Here is a 17,724-nt window from a genome sequence, read left to right on the forward strand (position 1 = left end):
CTGCAAAAGCACTGAGTAGCTTAGTCCAACATTGAAATATTCCCCACAAAAGCTATATTCTAAGAGTGTTTGTATTCATTTGATCATTTATAGAACAGAACAGGTGTCATTGCAATTGCTGAGCTGCTGCTTCTCTGAAGTCACTGGGATTTTATTGTGGAGCAATATACAACTACATTTTTAATTAGTGCATTCATGGTGCTCACAGCCATTACAAAGAGCTTGTTGGGCACACACGCAGTAGGCCTGTTACCTTTGAATCATCACTGAGATGATTCTGCACAGGCAGAAAGGCCCCTGCTGCATTTGTTAAGAAGGCTGTTGGGGATAATGCATTGCCCCACTGATCACAGAATCACAGAATGGTTTGGGTTGGAAGGGACCGCAAAGATCATCTGGTTCCAACCACCCTGCCATGGCAGGGGTGCCTCCCACTACACCAGGTTGCTCAAGGCTCCATCCAACCTGGTCTTGATGTCCTAAGGTGTTTTGCCAATGTGTTGTCTTGCAGAAATGAACCGTGTGCCATTGATCCAGGAATTCTGCAGGACTGCTTTGGATTCCAACATTGTTTTTATAGCTTTGTAAAATTGACTTCATCCGTCGGTTCTGTTCTTTAAGTGATGACATGAAAAGAATGGTATTTCAAGCATTGCAAGAACTGGTTAGGGTTAGGATGTTTCTCAGCTTTAAGGAGGAAGCACAAGAAAAGGCAAGCACTGATGTGTGTTCACTGCGAAGACACTGATAGGATTGTATCTCCTGTCCTAAGAGCCTGGAAAGCTATAGACTGCTCTGTCTGAGGGTGTGCATCGTCCTGTGCAGCACAGTCATAGAGCCTGGATCACAACACCTGCTCCTTGTGCCCTGCAGCTCTTAAACATGCACAAAAATTGTGTGTTGAGCACTGATAGCTCAGCTGGAGCAGACTCTTGCAAACACCTGTAGTTTCACCAGAGGAGAACAATTGGTGTTTAATCACTTGTCCCTGGACATGTATCATTGCACAGAAAAGCTTTTCGTACATATTTGTACAAGTGTATTGTACTACAGTTTTCAACTATAGCCAGAAAGATTGTTCTTATTTTCATAAATCTTTGAGATATATAAATGTGTATGCAGATAAATAAATGAATATATATGTATATTAAAAAAAAAACATATAAACACACACATATACACATCTATGTTTCCATAAATAACTATTGGCTTTTGCTCAACAGGTCTAATAAACTAGTCTAAGTTTGGGCATGCATACACAGATATGTAAATGTACAGAGGGAAAGTGATACTTTTGGGGTTTATTTTTTATGTTTGTGGAGTAAAGTGTGAAATTAATTTACTGAGGGAATTTTATAATATATTAAACTTAGTATTAAATATAGACAGGGACTTCTAAACTGTATTTTTATAATATATTCATAAGAATGACAGTTCTTGATGGGTAGCAAATCATTAACCATGTCACATGGTTTCCATATGATTTTAGCTTCAGTTTGTGTTACATCAGTAAGCCCTTTAACTTTCCTTGGATTGCAAGTCTTGTAAAGGTATGCATGGGAAACCTGCGACCATGCAAATCTACAATTTTTTAAAGTGAAAAATCTCTATCCATGGCCAGTATTAAGGTAAGTCTGCATTTTGTAATAGAATTTTGAAAGTATTTTGAGAACTGAAGGCCTTGCTAATCACATTTTATTGTTTCTGCTTTATCATAAAATGATTTTGTAAAAGTATGTTAGTTTTTAGAGCAGGCTTATATTTATGTTGGCTGACAGACACTTTAATGTTCTTTCTCCTGTTGTGTTAGATCTTATATGTTTAATAAGACCAGGGACAATATAATTCTGAGTGATACAAAACACTCTCTTCCGTGGCACTTAATTGTACCCCACCTGGTACATGAGACCATGATGCTCTTTGGAGTGCTGTCATGCATAAAATATAGGGGATATTACGGAATGAGGTCTTCAACAGAGGTTTCATGTGCAGCTGTGAGCAGGCATTTGTGCTCGGGCTTGGAATAAAGAAACTGGACATTCAGGAATAGATTTGTGAGTCTCTGATAGATTTTTTTTAGGTTACCGTGAGCAAAATGCAAACCTTGTGTCTTACTAGCCATTCCAAGGCTCGTTCAAGACTAGAGTCCTTATTCAAGATAATTATGAGACTGTGAGCAAGGTGACATGCTTGATAATGGGTGGCTTCTCATTTATCTCAGTTTACCTGATGGGTTCATATTCCACCAAGATGCCAAGACAGGTCTGCAGGCTGCCAGCGTGGCAGCAGTTTGGACAGTATGCACATCAGAAGCAGAGATAACAGCTGGCTCACAGCTACTCTTCATGCGGTTGTTTCAGAGGAGTCTGGACACAGCCTGTAGAACTTCCTTTCTTATTCAGGATAGTGTGATAATGAGATAATTCCTCCTTGTGAAGTGCTCACATAGGAAAGGATAGGGAGGTTGTAAACAGGAAGGAATCCAGTCACCCTATTTGTTCATTTCAGGTACAAAATTAGAGGCTACTCCTTGTCACTCCAATGTCTGGTACAGTACTACTCGTTAAATGTGAACCTTGGTGTACTGCCTACTTCGGCCATAAACTCCCTATCCAAAGAACTTTCTGTTTGGATCCAGTTATTGACTTACCTTTTACTGTTGTGTTTCCCACAACAGTCAAATAGTGAACCTGTTTGGGTTTTGGGTTGTTTTTTTTTTTAACCTCTTCTAAAAACCGTGCATAATGTTCTTGTCACAAAAAAGGATACAGCTTGACAAAGGTGGTACATTAAGTCGCAGAATGACATGACATTCTCATGTAGAGTAAACACAGTTTCCTTTGGATTTTTTTTTAATGAATCCTAGTAATAAACTCTTATATTGGCTTATACACAAGTTTTCAGATATGAAACATTTGTAAACTTAAAGTTCAGTTTATGCTGGTCTTTGGTCCACTTCCCCAAATCTGACTGTGAATTGCATATAAATTGCATTAGCGATTTGGAAGAGATTAGTGGTATTTTATTGGAGAGGATAGGAAGGAACAGTGAAAGGATTCCAGCTATCCTAGCTGTAAGATCACCTGATCTTTCTGACCTCTTCTGGGCCAGGACATGAAACCTAAGTAGTAGATAGAACAAGAGGTTAGAAATAGCTAAGGCCTAGATCCAAAAAAAAAATGTTTAGACACCTAGAGTGACATGACCTAAAGACATGAGTAGTTAGTAAGGACACTTGCAGCAGCACTTCCTGCAGGGACTGAGTTAATGGTGACAGGAACCTTTGTTTGCTGAAAGGCAAGTGCCCAGGAACAGTTTAAGGTACCATATGCTTAACATTCTGTGGTGGCTTTGCTATAAAATGACCATTTTCATTATAGAGATAATTTGTGTGAAGACTTTACTTCCATTTTGAAACTGAGGTGAAAGATGTTGGTGAAAAGTCCTGAATTTTAATTGTTTTGGGTATGCAACATGCAAGAAACACGAGTGAATATAGACTTACTGGAGATGGTGAGAGATGCACCCACCCTGGCAAAGATGGCAGACACCGGGGCCTTGCCAAAGACCTGCCAGCCACCACCAGACTTGCCAAAGACAAGGATCGGGGTTTTGCAGCTGTTAAAACCCGATCACTTTGTTTACCTTGCCTTTTCGCACACTTGCCCCCAGCTAATTAGAACTGACCCTAGGTCAGACTTGACTGGGGTATAAAGGGAGCTCCGACAGAGAGCTGATGAGAGCAGCGGGGCTGCCATGGGGGACTCTCCCCTGGGAGCGGGACGCTGCCTGAGGAAACACCCCGGAACTGAGCACCCTCGCCCCCCCACCTTTGGTGAGTGAATACGTCTTTGTATTGAGTGAGCCCTTGCCCATTTTGGGTGAGTGATTCCATTTTCTGGGCACCCTTGAGTGGGAAGATTTCCCCCTTTTGTAAGCGAGCATGTGCACATTTTGGATCATCTTTCTAAAGGCCTATCCGTGAAACTTAGGAATTCTTAAGTCATCATGTAGTATTATATTCCTGCCTGACATCCAAACTTGTGATCTACTTTTGTCCATCAGAGTGCTGGCTAATTTTTGGTTGGAATAAATCTTTGTGAGTAGTTGCTCTGTCTGTTTTGTGGGTACCTCATCCTGGCATCCAGGCTTGGAGTTTGCTTTGGTTTGTCAGTGTTTCGCGTGACTGCTTGGTTTTGTGCGTGCCTCTGTGACAGAGACACATACTAAAATACTTATTAAAAATGCCTCCTTTAACTTCCTATGCTAATCTATGGACAGTGTTGAAAGATATATTTATGCTAATGTAAAAATTCCCCTCACATGCATGTTTTATGCGGTTGATGTTATCATGGATTAAGGAAAATTATGGAGCTTTTACATGTCACAATTAACTTTTGCCTTTCAATATTCTTTTTCCTTTTGTCTGTCAGCTTTGCCTTCCTCCTCCTCCTCCTCCAATCCTGAAGTTTTAGAATTCACAGAGGAATATTTACTGACAGGTTTAACTTCTCTGGTGTCAGGTATTAAAAAAACTTAGAAATACTACATTTTGAAGAAAAGGAAGTTCCCTCTTCAATTTTTCTGGATGGTTTCTTATTCATTAACAAGATCCATGGTCATGGGTTGGTTCACGTGAGATATACCAAGACTTGGCCACAGGGACTCTACCAGGCTCTGCCTTTTAGAGAGGATGTCTCAGGGCCCACTGGGGCACTCTCCTTTTTGTCTGCCCTCAGGGCCTTTCATCTTCTGGTACGGCTGGGAGTGCCATTCTTGTGCTTCTGACTTACAAACCTGCCCCTCTGAGTTTGTGTCTTCCAAAGGAAATTAAAGCCATGACCTCTCTCTCTGGTAACTGATGATAAATGTTAAGCCAGTAACTGCGGCATAGAATGGCAGAAGCCTCTCCTTCAATGGCTGGCCAAAAGTCTTCCTTCTTCCCTCTCTCATGTCTGTTACACCTCTTGCGCCGTCTTCGAAACAGGGACCCTCATTATGTCATGTTTGTACAGTGCACAGTGCAATGGGAATCAGTCTGGTTATGTCATTGCACTGCCAATGCTAAGTAATAAATACAGAAAGAATGTGTGTGTATACACTTATGTACATGTAGATACTAAAAATAGAGAAAAATTAAATTAAAATTATTTCATGTCTAATAAGGTTTTAGTTTATTTTAATGGAAAGACTGTAGACCTATAATTTTGTTTCATACGAGCTGTTATTCTCTGTAAGGAGCAAAATTGAGTTGGTAAAGTATATGTTAGTGCTGCTGACTGAAATGTATTGCAGCCTGACCCATTCAAATGGGTCACACAGATACTGGTAGAGTTGAGAACAGACTGTGGCACAACAGCCAAGATTAAGACAGTAACACAGCCAGTGAATGTGGAAAAAGGGGACGCTTCCCTGGGGCACCATAAGAATTCTGAAGAATTCTGGAGTCCACTGACATGTAGCAGTTTACAGCATCAGTCAAGGACACCTGAGGAAGACTAAATTTTAGCAGTTAATAACCTTCACTGTTGGAACAGAAGGCCATACAGGCAGCAGCCGATGTGATATTGGCAGCTGCTATTGTGTCTCTTGATGCTGAAACGTAGGTGCAAGATGCCCTGCGTCTTTCAGGAGGAGACATCAGAGCAAACGTGAGTGCTTTGCTGAACCTGGGGTTATTTCATTGCACAGTTTTAAAAAGCGATGAGAGAAATTCAGTCAAGACAGGTGATGTTCACTTTCTACCAGTACAGATTTAGCACCTGTTAAGTCACAGCCAAACCAAGAATGGAATAAAAAGGAGGACTGAAGCTGGTAGCATGCCTCTAGTAATTTATGTGTGTAACAAGAATTTCCACAGGACAAAATAAATAGAAAGGTATTTAAGGTACCAAGTCAGTGGGGTACAGAGAGTCAATTAAAGGTTGTAATGCTACTTTAAGCGAGTTAGAGGTTACATAATAACGTAATCTTCATAATCTGGCCGACTAAATTCTTCTGTTCAGGGTTAAGGCCTTTAGCAATGTTTATAATGCTAGGAAAATTGGCTGAATAACAATGAGTTTTCTTCTTTTGCTGTCCTTGCCTGCAAGTTATAGTCAAAATGGGATCATTGGAGAAGGGTATTGGAAGCTCAAGACATCTGGCAACTGAATAGGCAGAAATAGGCTTGAAAGTGATGTCTGAAGGCTGTTATGCTCAAAATCCTGTTTATGAGCAAACACACATATAGGATTTACATACCCATAAAGCCAAGAACTTTGTATAAGTGAAATTCTAACAGTCAAATCCAAGAATCATTGTTAGCCTACATCTATTTATTACAGGAGAAGAAAGAAAGAATACTTCTGTGCATAAAAAGTTTCAGTAACAATAATACAGTCAAAATTGTATTTGTGAGTCGCTATCCCTTTTCCTTGTGTTTTGCTCACCTTTCCTTTGGTCTTCTGGGGCTTAAGGTCAGCAGTTTCATTCTGGTGCATGGAAGGTTACAGGTGTCATAAGTATCTGGAGTCTTGCTGGGAGGAACATGATGTTCATGTTGATGGTTTCTTCTCCTTCACCCTTAGGATCTACTTTTGGTCTTTTTTGTACATTTGCTAACACTTAGTCTTTGCTTTCTTTTCATTTCACTGCAGCTTCACATTACACCCAAACTTAGTATCTATGGTGCATTTTACGCATATTAGATACTATTCCTTTTTTCTCTTTGTTACCCCTAAAAAAGGTTTCACTCACCTCCAGGTCTGCATTTCTGTAACCCCCCATTGGTGATTTGTTTATAGCCGTAGACTCTCCAGCATCAAGCCATCACTTACCATCCTATGCATATACTCTTCTACACTGCATCTGGTGTCTCCACATCTCAGGACCTCTGTTATCATACCAGGACTATATCTCTCTATTCTATGTCATCATGTCTGTCATAAATACCTCATTCAGTATAGAGTGTAGAATATCTGCTAGAATAAAACTATGGCTGTATCACACAAAAGTAAACAAAAGCAAACCAAATTAGCTACGTGGTCAGTTGGAAGAAATCACCATTTTTTCTGCAGAAAATCCAGGTTAAACCAAGTAAAATGAAGTCACAGACCAGGTAATGAAAACTTCAGAGCAAGCCTGACAAGCCTCAGTCCTGAGGCCTTGCAAAGCTTATGCTGTGTCACTAGCAGTGACAGTGCTGCTTACGGTGCTGTGGAGTTACAAGGCTTAGTCTAAAGTCTGCACAGTGTTACTGACCACTTGAAACCAAGTAAACAGCAGAGGGGAGCAAGCATTGCTTGGCTTTGACATACACTTTACATTCATACTTAGGAGGATAGTTTTCCTTGCTTTCATTAGTTTACTAGTTCCAAAAGATTCTTTCTCTGCTGCTGAACAGTTCAACTGGAAAGAGGTCTGTCTTTAGCTGTGAAACACCCTTCTGGAACCGTCCTCTGTTACAGCGTTACCCACCCTGCTTCCTGAGTACTACTGCAGTGAGTAGATCCTTCACAGGGCTGTGTACACGTGTGAGAGTTCATCACGGACAGTGGAAATACTGTCCTGCCACTGGAAATACACCTTCCATGTGAGAGCAGTCGCTGGACAGTTTCGGTTTCGGAGCTGGGCTTTGGCGAGAGTGGGAAAGAGTGTGGGGACTGTTAGGTGGCTAAGCAAGGTCATCCCTCCCCCTTCAGCACACCCAGAACCCCCTTTTTTTTCCCACAAGGCTTAAGCCTGGCCTGCTACGACACCTACAACGCCAACGTTGGCTGTCAGTGGATCGATATAATGGATGTGCAGCCAGGGAATTACATCTTAAAGGTGGCCAGGGTCATTGGGGAAGATTTTTAGGGGCAAACATTATCAGTTTGGTGTCGGCTTGGGATCTTCTCAACCCTCAGGCTGGGACCATGCACCCTTTTCATTTTAACATGGGTTTAGATGCTGTTTGTCCCCCCTCTTACTAATTTTTGGGGGTGTTTTTCCTTCCCTTTCTCCCATTTTTATGTTCAAATGAACCCCAAATAAATTGTCCTGGAGTCGGACTTCACCAACCATGTGGTGAGGTGCAACATCCATTATACCCGATGCTACATCGCCAGGACAAACATCAAGATTTTCCAGTAAGGAGATGTCAGTCTGTCCTTCTCTGTCCATCTGTCCTTCTGTTCTTCCCTTGGTCATCAAAAAAACCAGAGGTGGGGGTCGGACCTGAGCAGTTTAGTTCCTTTTTTTCCTCCCTTTCACCTGTGTTTTCTCTGCAAGCATCAGAAAAAAAGCTGGATTTGGCCAGCAGCGGGGCTGCGGGTTAGTGTCTTGCTCCCTTTTGGGGTGTTTATATTGACTTTCCTTGTTATTCTGGGGAAGAACAAAGCTCAGTTACAAAAGAACCCCCCCTCTGCCTTCAAAGTAACTTTTTTAAACATCTTCCTAAGCGCATTTCCTAAATCCCGGGATTTTTTTGGCTATCTTTCAGATCTTGATGGAAGCGGGGCCAGAGGGACATCACCTGCCCCAGCCTCTGTCCACCTCTCGAGAAAGCACCTGAGCTGGCTCCTCTGTCCCACCAGAGACCCTGGAGCCCAGCAGCAGCTCCTTGAGACCCCTCTCAAAATAATCCCCCATTTCTTCACGTTAAAAGGAGGGAAAGCAAGAACAATTCTTCAAAATATTTTTTTATACTTTTCTTTAAGCTTTGGGGTTTTTTTTCCATTTCCTAAGGGAAACCGATGCTGAGTTTTAGCTGGTATAAGGCATGGGCGTGTAAATGCTGTACAAGTGATGTAAATCACATAAAAGCAATAGAGATCTCTGCAGCCTTTAACCCCTTCAGCATTTTTTTTTAGGGGGAGGGGGAGTCTCCAGTGATGCCACTTCCCTGTGGGGAAGAAGGCAGCCTGGATTTAGAGGTGCTGCCCCGGCAGGGATGCTCAACCCTTCTTCTTGAGGTGGCTGCCATGATGGGGTGCTCCAGTTACTTTTGGGACTGAAGGTGCTGGAAATCCCATCAACTTAATAACAATAATAATAATAATAACAATAACACTACTACTACTACTACTACTGACTCTTCAATGAGCTTTGAAACCAGTCAGGGTTCGGTGTTTAACTGAAGCATCGTGCCACCTTGATGGCCTAGTGAGGGATGTCCCAGGATGTCCTCGAGACACAAATGGGACGGGCATCTCTCCCGAGAGGTGACCTAAGGGAAAGCCGTTGGTCTGTTCAGGTTGTCCTGGGGAGCCAAGGGCACAATACTTGGGGAGGATGCACGCCCCAAGACACTCCAAGGGCTCCTCGCTGCCTGCCCCTGGCTGGGGAGGAGGTGTGGGACACAGCCACCCTCTTGGCAACATCCTTTGTGCTTTGGGTGCCACAGCCCTGCCATCAGCTCCTAACCCCCCCCCCCCCCCCCCCGCCCCCGGCCAGGTGCTGTCCCTCTGCCCAAGCCTTGTCCCCCCACTTCTCCTCCGGCCCGCGCCCTGCGGCGGGCGGTCCTGCAGAGCTGCGGGCCGGGGGCAGGCGCGGGCCCCTGGTGCCGCGCTGGCCTCTGGTGCCGCCGTCCCGCCCGGAGAGGCCGGGGCTGACCGTACCGCGGCCCCGCGACCCGGCCTGGAGGACCTCGGCGGCGACGGCGAATGAGGCCTCCCCGGCCCCGCCCGGGAGCGGCCCCCGCGGCTGTCCCGGCGGCCGTGCCCCTGCCTCACTCCGGGGAGGAACCGTCGGGGTGGCGCAGCGCAGAGAGGAGCCAGGAGGGGCCGCCCCGACTCCGGGTGAGGGGCGCGGGCGGAGCGGGGTCGGGGAGCCCGGTGGCGGCGCCGGGGAGGGCCCGGGCCGGGCCCGGGTGTAGCGGGGCAGGGCGGGGGGGAGGCCGGCGGCGGCTCGGGCAGCCCGGGAGAGCCGGGGGACCTGCATGCGCCCGTGCCTTCAGGCAGGGCCGGGACACCCCCCAGGCGGGGAGAGGCGCCTGGCGCGGCTGGACCCCGCGGGCAGAGGCCGGGCTTCCCGCCCGCAGCGGGGCGAGGTGACCCTGGGCTCCTGCCCTGCACCAGCTCCTGGTGGGGACGGCCCTGCCGCGCCCCGGGCGCGAGATCCTCGCTAGGGCTGGGCCCTGCCTGCCCCTGCCCGGCCCTGCCCCTCTGCCCTGCGGGGCTGGCCTTGCAGTCCAAGGACCGCTCGTTCCAGCCACAGCACACACACACTTTCTTGCAGCTCCCGGCTCTCCTGGCCTCGCTGGTGGACACTCCAGCCCGGCATCAGCTCTGGCTCCAGCCCCACGGTCAATAGTTCTTGTGCTGGCTCCAGCCCTGTGGCATCTCAGCTCCAGATGCTGGATACTGCAGGTAAGAGATGGTCCTGCTTCTTACAGCTCCAGCTTTTAATGGAGACTCTGGTTCATTGGAGCTCCAGCTGATTGCAGCACTGGCCGATGGATGCTCCAGTTCTACATCATTTCAGCTCCAGCCATGTGTCATTTTGATCATCTAGGTCAGAGATGCTCCCAGTTGTTACAGCTCCAGGTTCTTACATCTCCTGCTAACTGCAGCAACACAGGCTTTTGTCCAGCTCCCAGCTGTCCCAGCTGTGCTGATGGATGTTCCACCCTGTGCCATTTTGGGGACAGCTGTGACACTGGCCACTCCAGGTCAGAGATGCCCTGGCCAATGGACACACCCATCTTGTTCCCTCTCCTGCTGATGGATGTTACGGCTTGTTGAAGCTTCAGCTTGTCCCAGCCCTGCTGATGGATGCTCCAGCTCGGCATCCCCTTGGCTCCCGACGCTGGATGCTCCAGGTCAGAGATGCTCCAGCTGGTGGACCAGCTTGCTTGCTCCCTCACTTTCTGGTGTAAAGGTCAGTTCTGTGCTGGCTGGGGCGGGAACCAAGGCTGCTCAGTGTGGAATTACCAAGGGGATTTATTTTCCTATTCTAGTGGTGTCCCAACCTCATGCTGAAGGGACCCCGATACAGAGGACAGCAGGTTTATTTATGTGAAATACAGTTGTGCAGACTGATCCGATCACCCATGGGAAGGGCTGGGCTCATCGATCACTGTTGCTTGTGTCATTGTTATGTGCCTGCCCTGTGCAGGTGGGGGGTTGTGCTGGATTATGGCCATGGTTTTGTGCCTGGTGTCACTGAAGGGTCGTTCGGGTGGGATGTTCTCAGCTTGCCAGAGCTGCCTTAGGTTGCGTCTGCGGGTCCCATCACCTCGAAGGAAAAGCCCTGAGTCTCAGGCAGTGTTCGCTCTGCTGAGGGAGTTGTGGTGCAGTGACCAGCCGTTCACATGTGCTAATGGACCCTCTGCCTTGTTGCAGCTCCAGCTCATACCCACTCTGGCTTGTTCCTGCTCCAGCTGATGGACATCCCACCCTGTTTCAGCTCCAGCTCCTGCACATGCCAGGTAAGAGATGCTCCTGCTTCTACCAGCTCCAGCCTATGGATGCCCATCTTGTTCCATCTCCTGCTGATGGTGGCCCCAGCTCTGCATCACCTCGGCTTGGCTTGTGGTGCTTGTTCCCTCTCCTGCTAATGGACTCTGGGAGTCATTAAGCTCTGACTGAGAGGGACTCACAAATGCTCCTACTTGTTCCTAGCACTGGGGGCCTCTGTCCTTTGTTAGTGGCTGGTCCAGCCTTATCTCATGAGAGATAAATTGGTGCCCAACACGGGGCTCCACCAGGGCTCCGACAAATTACCTGAATAGTTCAAATCCTGGCTAGCTTATTTGAGAGAATATCAGATTTTTCCCTTTGAGAGTCTTGAATGGTGGGAAATTAAAACAGGCAGCTCGCATCATGATAGGGTTGCTAAGCACAGTGGTATATCCTTTGTTAGTAGAGTTGGGTCCAGAGTCAAGTGCTATGTTGCTGCCTTTTCTGCTGGCTGTGTTGTGTTAAGGTTTAGTTGTTGGAGGTGGTTATTTGCAGTATATTCGCGTAGGGCGTGTGGAGGAAGCCGCAGTTTTCGAATGGCTTGTTACGACTGTTTTATCTTGGGTGACACGGGAGAGCGGCTGTACCTGTGTGCCTCGGGCTCCTCCTGGTGAATTTTGTGACTAATTACACTTTCAGTTTGACGTTGGGAAATGACTTTTCCCGTTTATGCCTGGAGAAATTATACTTCTCCCTTTTATGGCAACTTGATTTCACTACATTTGGAGGATTCCAGATATTGTTACTATCAAAATATCATTATATTATTATTGATTCTTCTGAATGTGCTTCAGGGTGTGTGGTATCAACACTGATGCAGGTGTTACTCAACCAGCTCAACTCCCACAAAAAGCACTGCTGCCACTCCAACTCTGACAATGCGCACAGCAGCTCCAATGACAGCCACTCAGGCCTCTCCCACTCAATCTGTACCAGTACGAGTTGCAGAGAAGGGCAACAAAGCTGGTGAAAGTCCTAGAGAATAAGTCTTATGAAGAGCGGTTGAGGGAACTGGGGCTATTTAGTCTTAAGAAAAGGAGGCTGAGGGGAGACCTAACTGCTCTCTACAACTACCTGAGAGGACATTGTAGAGAGGTGGGTGCTCGTCTCTTCTCACAGGTAATTAAATCATAGAACAAGAGACTCAAGCTGCACCAGGGTAGGTTTAGGCTAGACATCAGGAAAAATTTTTTCACTGGAAGGGTTGTCAGACATTGGGATAGGCTGCCCAGGGAGGTGGTTGAGTCACCGTCCCTTAATGTGTTTAAAGGTCATTTAGATGTGGTGCTTGGAGATGTGGTTTAGGGGTGTGCTTGGTAGAGTAGGGTTGATGGTTGGACTTGATGATCTCAAAGGTCTTTTCCAACCTGAATGATGCTATGCTTCTATGACCAGAAAGAAACACACAAAAAATTCAAATTGCTTAGTGAAGGATGAGGACGATCTGTAAGAGGGGCCTTCTCAAGCAGATCTGGGAGAGGGTCCTTCTCAAGCAAAACCATCAGATGAGCCAGAGTTGGAATCAGAGGTGAAGGATGACCCAACTGGGAAAAAACATCCTAAAAAGTCAGATCACCCAGTGATGGAGGATGAAGACTTGGATGAGGGTTGTTCTCATGCAAAACCAGTAGAGGAGGAGGAGTCAGAACAAGAGGCAACAAATTGCCCCATTTTGTCTGTTATAGCAGTAACTGCTTTGCTTGGCTTCCTGAGAACTACTGCAATGAGTCAGCTCATTCACCAGGGCTGTGTATGTGTGTGTGACTTCATCAGGGACAATGGAAATACTGTAGTTTCCAGCAGCTGGAGCTCTGGTCCTACACCAGGTTGTAGCCACCATCCTCTTTTCCTAAACACAGCTGTAAAGATTACCATGGGAAATAGCTGGTTCCTCCCTTATCAAAATGTTTTTTGTTTAAAACTTAAGTGTTCTCTCCACTGTGAGGTGCTATGCCGACCTCCAGGCTTGAAGCAAAGGTCATGAAAATCAGAATAAGAGCTAGGTCTTATCTATCTCTAAGCAAAGCATTAGAGAGATCTGAGCAGAAAAGGTTCTTTGCTACATAGAATGTACACCAGTCATCACTAAGTAATTCCATGTATATTTATATTTACTGCTCTTTTAGAGGAAGTGTTCGTTTAGGCTTAATTGAAAATAAACCAGAATTGTTCTGAAAGTCATTCAGGTGCACTCATTTGCCAAAATAAATGGCTTCTCATATAAAATCCCTCAGATTATTAATAGCACCTGTCAACCCAGGAATCCACATGTCTCAAAAATCATTTTTGGAAATGAAAGTCTTCCTGAGTATTTAGAAAATAACACTGTAGTGATTTTTTCTTTTAAAAGTCTGTTGTATGTTTGCAGTTCATCAGATATTATCCTTGGGGCTTAGGGATCTATCTATATTATATAGATGTGGATGTTCACAGCTGGGTATTCACTAATACCCTTAAAAGGATACAAAAAAAGTGAACGAGTATCTCAAAGAGAGACTGAGGGGAGATGCTAAGGGAATTTTCAGAAATATGCTACTTTTATTTTGTTAGGTTCTTATTTCTTTAAAGCTTGTAATCTTTATTCAGGCAAGTCTCATTCTGTTCCAGTAGTTTTTATGTTGCATTGGTATTGCTGGGCTGAAATGATCATCTGATATCGCTGGTAGCAGACAGATAGCAGACAAAACTTTATCTTAGTAGAAAGTGCTGGGTTAATTATGATTACATTCAAAGGTAAAATGTGAATGGAGAATGAAATGGGAAAAGTCATTGTAAGGGTGTATCATTTTATTGAGTTGTGCTTCTAAAAAACACTGTCTAATCAAGTCTTCTTTTTTTTATAGGTATTGGTTTGCTTTGAAGTATGCCTGCCAAGCTCCATTTAAACACAAAAGCAGCAGAGATGCATCAGAAACTTCAGAAAGTCTCAACTTCATTCAAAATCAAGCTGTTGATGTAGTGACTGATATTAACATGCTCAGGGTATTCAAGACTTTCTTCTATTTTCGTCCAGATTTACATCGTCACGGACCATGGCAGAAATAACTTCTGCCAACGTGAGTCTCTCTTTCTCCTTAATTTGTAAGTTCAGTATCTTACCTAAAAAGATAACTCATGTGATTGGATAACATTTTAAACATACCTTGGAAAACTTACACTCCGCTGTATCATTACTCTGCATTTCATTAGAATTTCTGCCTAGTAGATGGTCTGTTCTGCTAAATCCATGAGAAGGAAGATTTCATGGTAACAAGGCCTAATATCTCATGATACATCACTTGAAAATAAACTATTGAATACAATCAGTGTATAATTTGCGGAGCAGTTTGTTTTGTGTGCTTTTGTTTATAGTTTTTTTTAAAACTGCTAACTAGGCCTCTTGAAAACAGTAATATGTTTAGAGCAGCCCTGTGAGCTGTCACTAGCATCATCTGTGTTACAGATGAGGGACAAAGTCAGAAAAAACCCAGAGGATGTGTCAGCATTGCAGAATGCAATATGATGAAGAGATACTGGTTCAACTCGGAAGCAAGACAGCAGCTGTACCATTTCCTGCTCTAAAACTATCAGGGTTATTGGCAAGACACTGACTTACTTAGGGCTGGAATTTATTTAACCAAATGGAGAGACCTGCAGTGCTGCCTAGTGTTCCTTAATAGTCCATGGAGTCAATAGGTACTCGAACAAAACGGTCAGACAAATCTCATCTTAAATATGACCATGTGAAGGGTTAAGTCTTGGTTATAGAGTTCTACATTATAGACACCCCAGAGTCAATATCATTTGCTGAAACTTAAGTTTTTGTGGGCTATTGTGAAAGACAATCTGAGTTTTTGCCTTAAACAACCTATTTTGAAGATTTTATGTATTTACTGTTTTACACTGCAAGTTTGATGTATTAGCCCTAAAACCAGCCTGCTTTGCAGTACACCCTGCTCCAGGGAGAGAACAAGCCCTGTGAAGGTGGAGCGGTGCTCCCTCCTCAGAGATAAGAAGGTGGAGCAGTGTTCTCCTTCAGTAACTTTAGTTGGGGCAATTGATAAAGGGGGGCTTCAGCTGGAGCGGCTACCCAACCTCCCCTATCCAAACAGACAAACCCTGCAGAAGAGGGGTGTTTCTGGACTTGAGGAGGCCCACTCCGTTATCTACAGGTGTTTACTGGACTTGAGGAGGTCCACTCCCTTATCTGTAGTGGACAGAACACCCTTGGACCGCCCAAAAGGTTGCATACTGTGCCTGCATCCCAATTAGCATGGAAAGAGAGAAGAGGAGGGGATAATGTGAACAAGACTCATGAATATGAATGAAAGGGACAATAAAAATACCAATAATCAAGACATAGGTATGCATCCGTCACCGAAGAACCAAAGAGCAGACCGGACCTGTGAGATGTTGCTGGACCCCATGAGTGGTGATCTCTCTCTGTCTCTCTTTCTTTCTCTCTCTTTCTTTGTCTCTCTTTTTTTTTTTTTCCTTCTCTCTCCATAGTATTAGATAGAATTAGGGAAAGCCATGCTTTTATCCAATCTGTGAAATATTATTTTATCTGATCTTTGAAACCTTACCTTTATCCAGTCTGTGAAACATTATTACTATTAAAGTGTGTTATTGCTGTGAATCTACTGACCAAAGAGGGTTATTTAACTCTCTACCTTTGCTGAGCAAGAGGTCTCTGCCATGCAGAGGAAAACCCCTTTTAAAAGAGAGGATACAAAAGATTCACCTACCCCTAAACCCACTGAGTGGGACGGGACAGCTATTTGCAATACTTTGGGAATTTCTGAGCCATCTGTGTATGGCAATGGCAAATATGACACACAGCTTAGTTGAGCCCATTAACGGCCAGAGGCTGGGCAGGATAACATAGCACTACCAAACCGCATTAGGTGCCTAGATGTAGGTAACTAAGCTGATCCTTAAAATTAAGGTGACTTGTTCAGGAGCACAGAGGAAATATGAAATTTGTATAAGGAAAGTGTTATGAATGCATGAACTTGTCTCATTCATTCAGAAATTATATTGTAAAATAAGTATCTTTTTCTTTGGTCTAACATTTTTCTTTGTGTTTTGTTTAAATGCTGCCACTATTATGTCTTTTTGTGGTATCTCCTTTTCAATGGTTGCCATTATGAAAATCTCTGCCTGATAAAGATGAATTTCATGTGCTCTACAAGTTGGTGTATCGCTTCTATAACCTGCTTACCATCACTTCTTGGACACTCGGTATTTCACTGATCACTCTACTAAGTGTTAGAAGTTCTATAATTCTGCTGATATTTCTTTGGATCTGTGGCTTCACATGGATTTTGAAACAACATATGACGGTTTGCAAATCTAAGAAGATGGAATATCTGTACAGAACTGTTGTTGGAATCATTCTGGTTTTTACCTTTTTTTAATAAAACGGGGAAAAAAACGTTTGCATTTCTATTTATTATGCTAGTCACACTGTTGTAACTCTAGGTATTCTGTTTGTATATATGTTCTGGAAACCTTCCATTATCAAGAAAATACACTGTACAATTGTGAGCATCCTAGCTATTCTTAGGGTGGTGTTAGGTATTATTTTTCTTGTTGTTTATTACAGGTGTTTTCATCCCACTGCTTACTGCAGACCACAGGCATGTTCAGACAAAGCTGATGGAGAGGCAGGACAAAAAGAAAGAAAACTGGGAGATTTCAAGATTTCATAATGCAATGAACAGCATAGATTTTTTTTGTGTGGACTTCAGAGCAAATACTTGCTGGACAGTCTGTTCCTCTGTCATTGTTTCTCGTGTACCATCACCGAGTAGTACACAATGGACCAGAATTATTGGCTCTGAATAACTATTGTTTTCTGTGATGCTGTTCAAAGCTTTTATGACGTGAATATTTCTCTACGAGCTGGTCAAAGTTACTTTTGGAAAAGCAGCGATTTAATCTATCCATCCAACACAATCCACTGGTTTAGTTTTTAGCAATGCAAACAAAAAATAGGAAAACCTGAAAGTTAATCAAATGAAAGCTAGCATTAAAAACATATTCTGTTCATTTATGTTGATTCTGTTAAAAACAAGGCTTACTTTGCTTTTCTTGCTGGAAGGAAAGTGGAGTGCATTTGAAGTAATTGAGGGCAGTGATCAGTTATCTGCGTCTCCCCATTAGCGTAAAAGCTGCAGTTCTTTAGATGAGCCTACTGCCATCTTCCTAAATATCCCCTGAAGGAGAATAGCTTTGATTTATGTCTCAATCATTGTCTTGCCACAGGGAAATTTGGGGAGATATTTTCAAGCATTTTATCTTCTAGGTGTTTTAATTA

General features: G+C 44.2%; 1 protein-coding gene across 1 annotated transcript; it reads left to right on the top strand.

The window, feature by feature from the left end:
- Window positions 1-11,283: 11,283 nt before the first annotated feature.
- XKR9 (XK related 9) lies at window positions 11,284-17,124 on the top strand. Its single transcript, XM_009947794.2, is given in 7 exon segments — window positions 11,284-11,392; window positions 11,919-12,033; window positions 14,267-14,419; window positions 14,421-14,479; window positions 16,499-16,544; window positions 16,546-17,078; window positions 17,081-17,124. Coding segments are annotated over 7 exon segments (1,059 nt in total).
- The last annotated feature ends 600 nt before the right edge of the window (window positions 17,125-17,724 follow it).

This window comes from Leptosomus discolor, chromosome 5, assembly GCF_034619465.1.
Source record: "Leptosomus discolor isolate bLepDis1 chromosome 5, bLepDis1.hap2, whole genome shotgun sequence".
NCBI classification, from domain to species: Eukaryota; Metazoa; Chordata; class Aves; order Leptosomiformes; family Leptosomidae; genus Leptosomus; species Leptosomus discolor.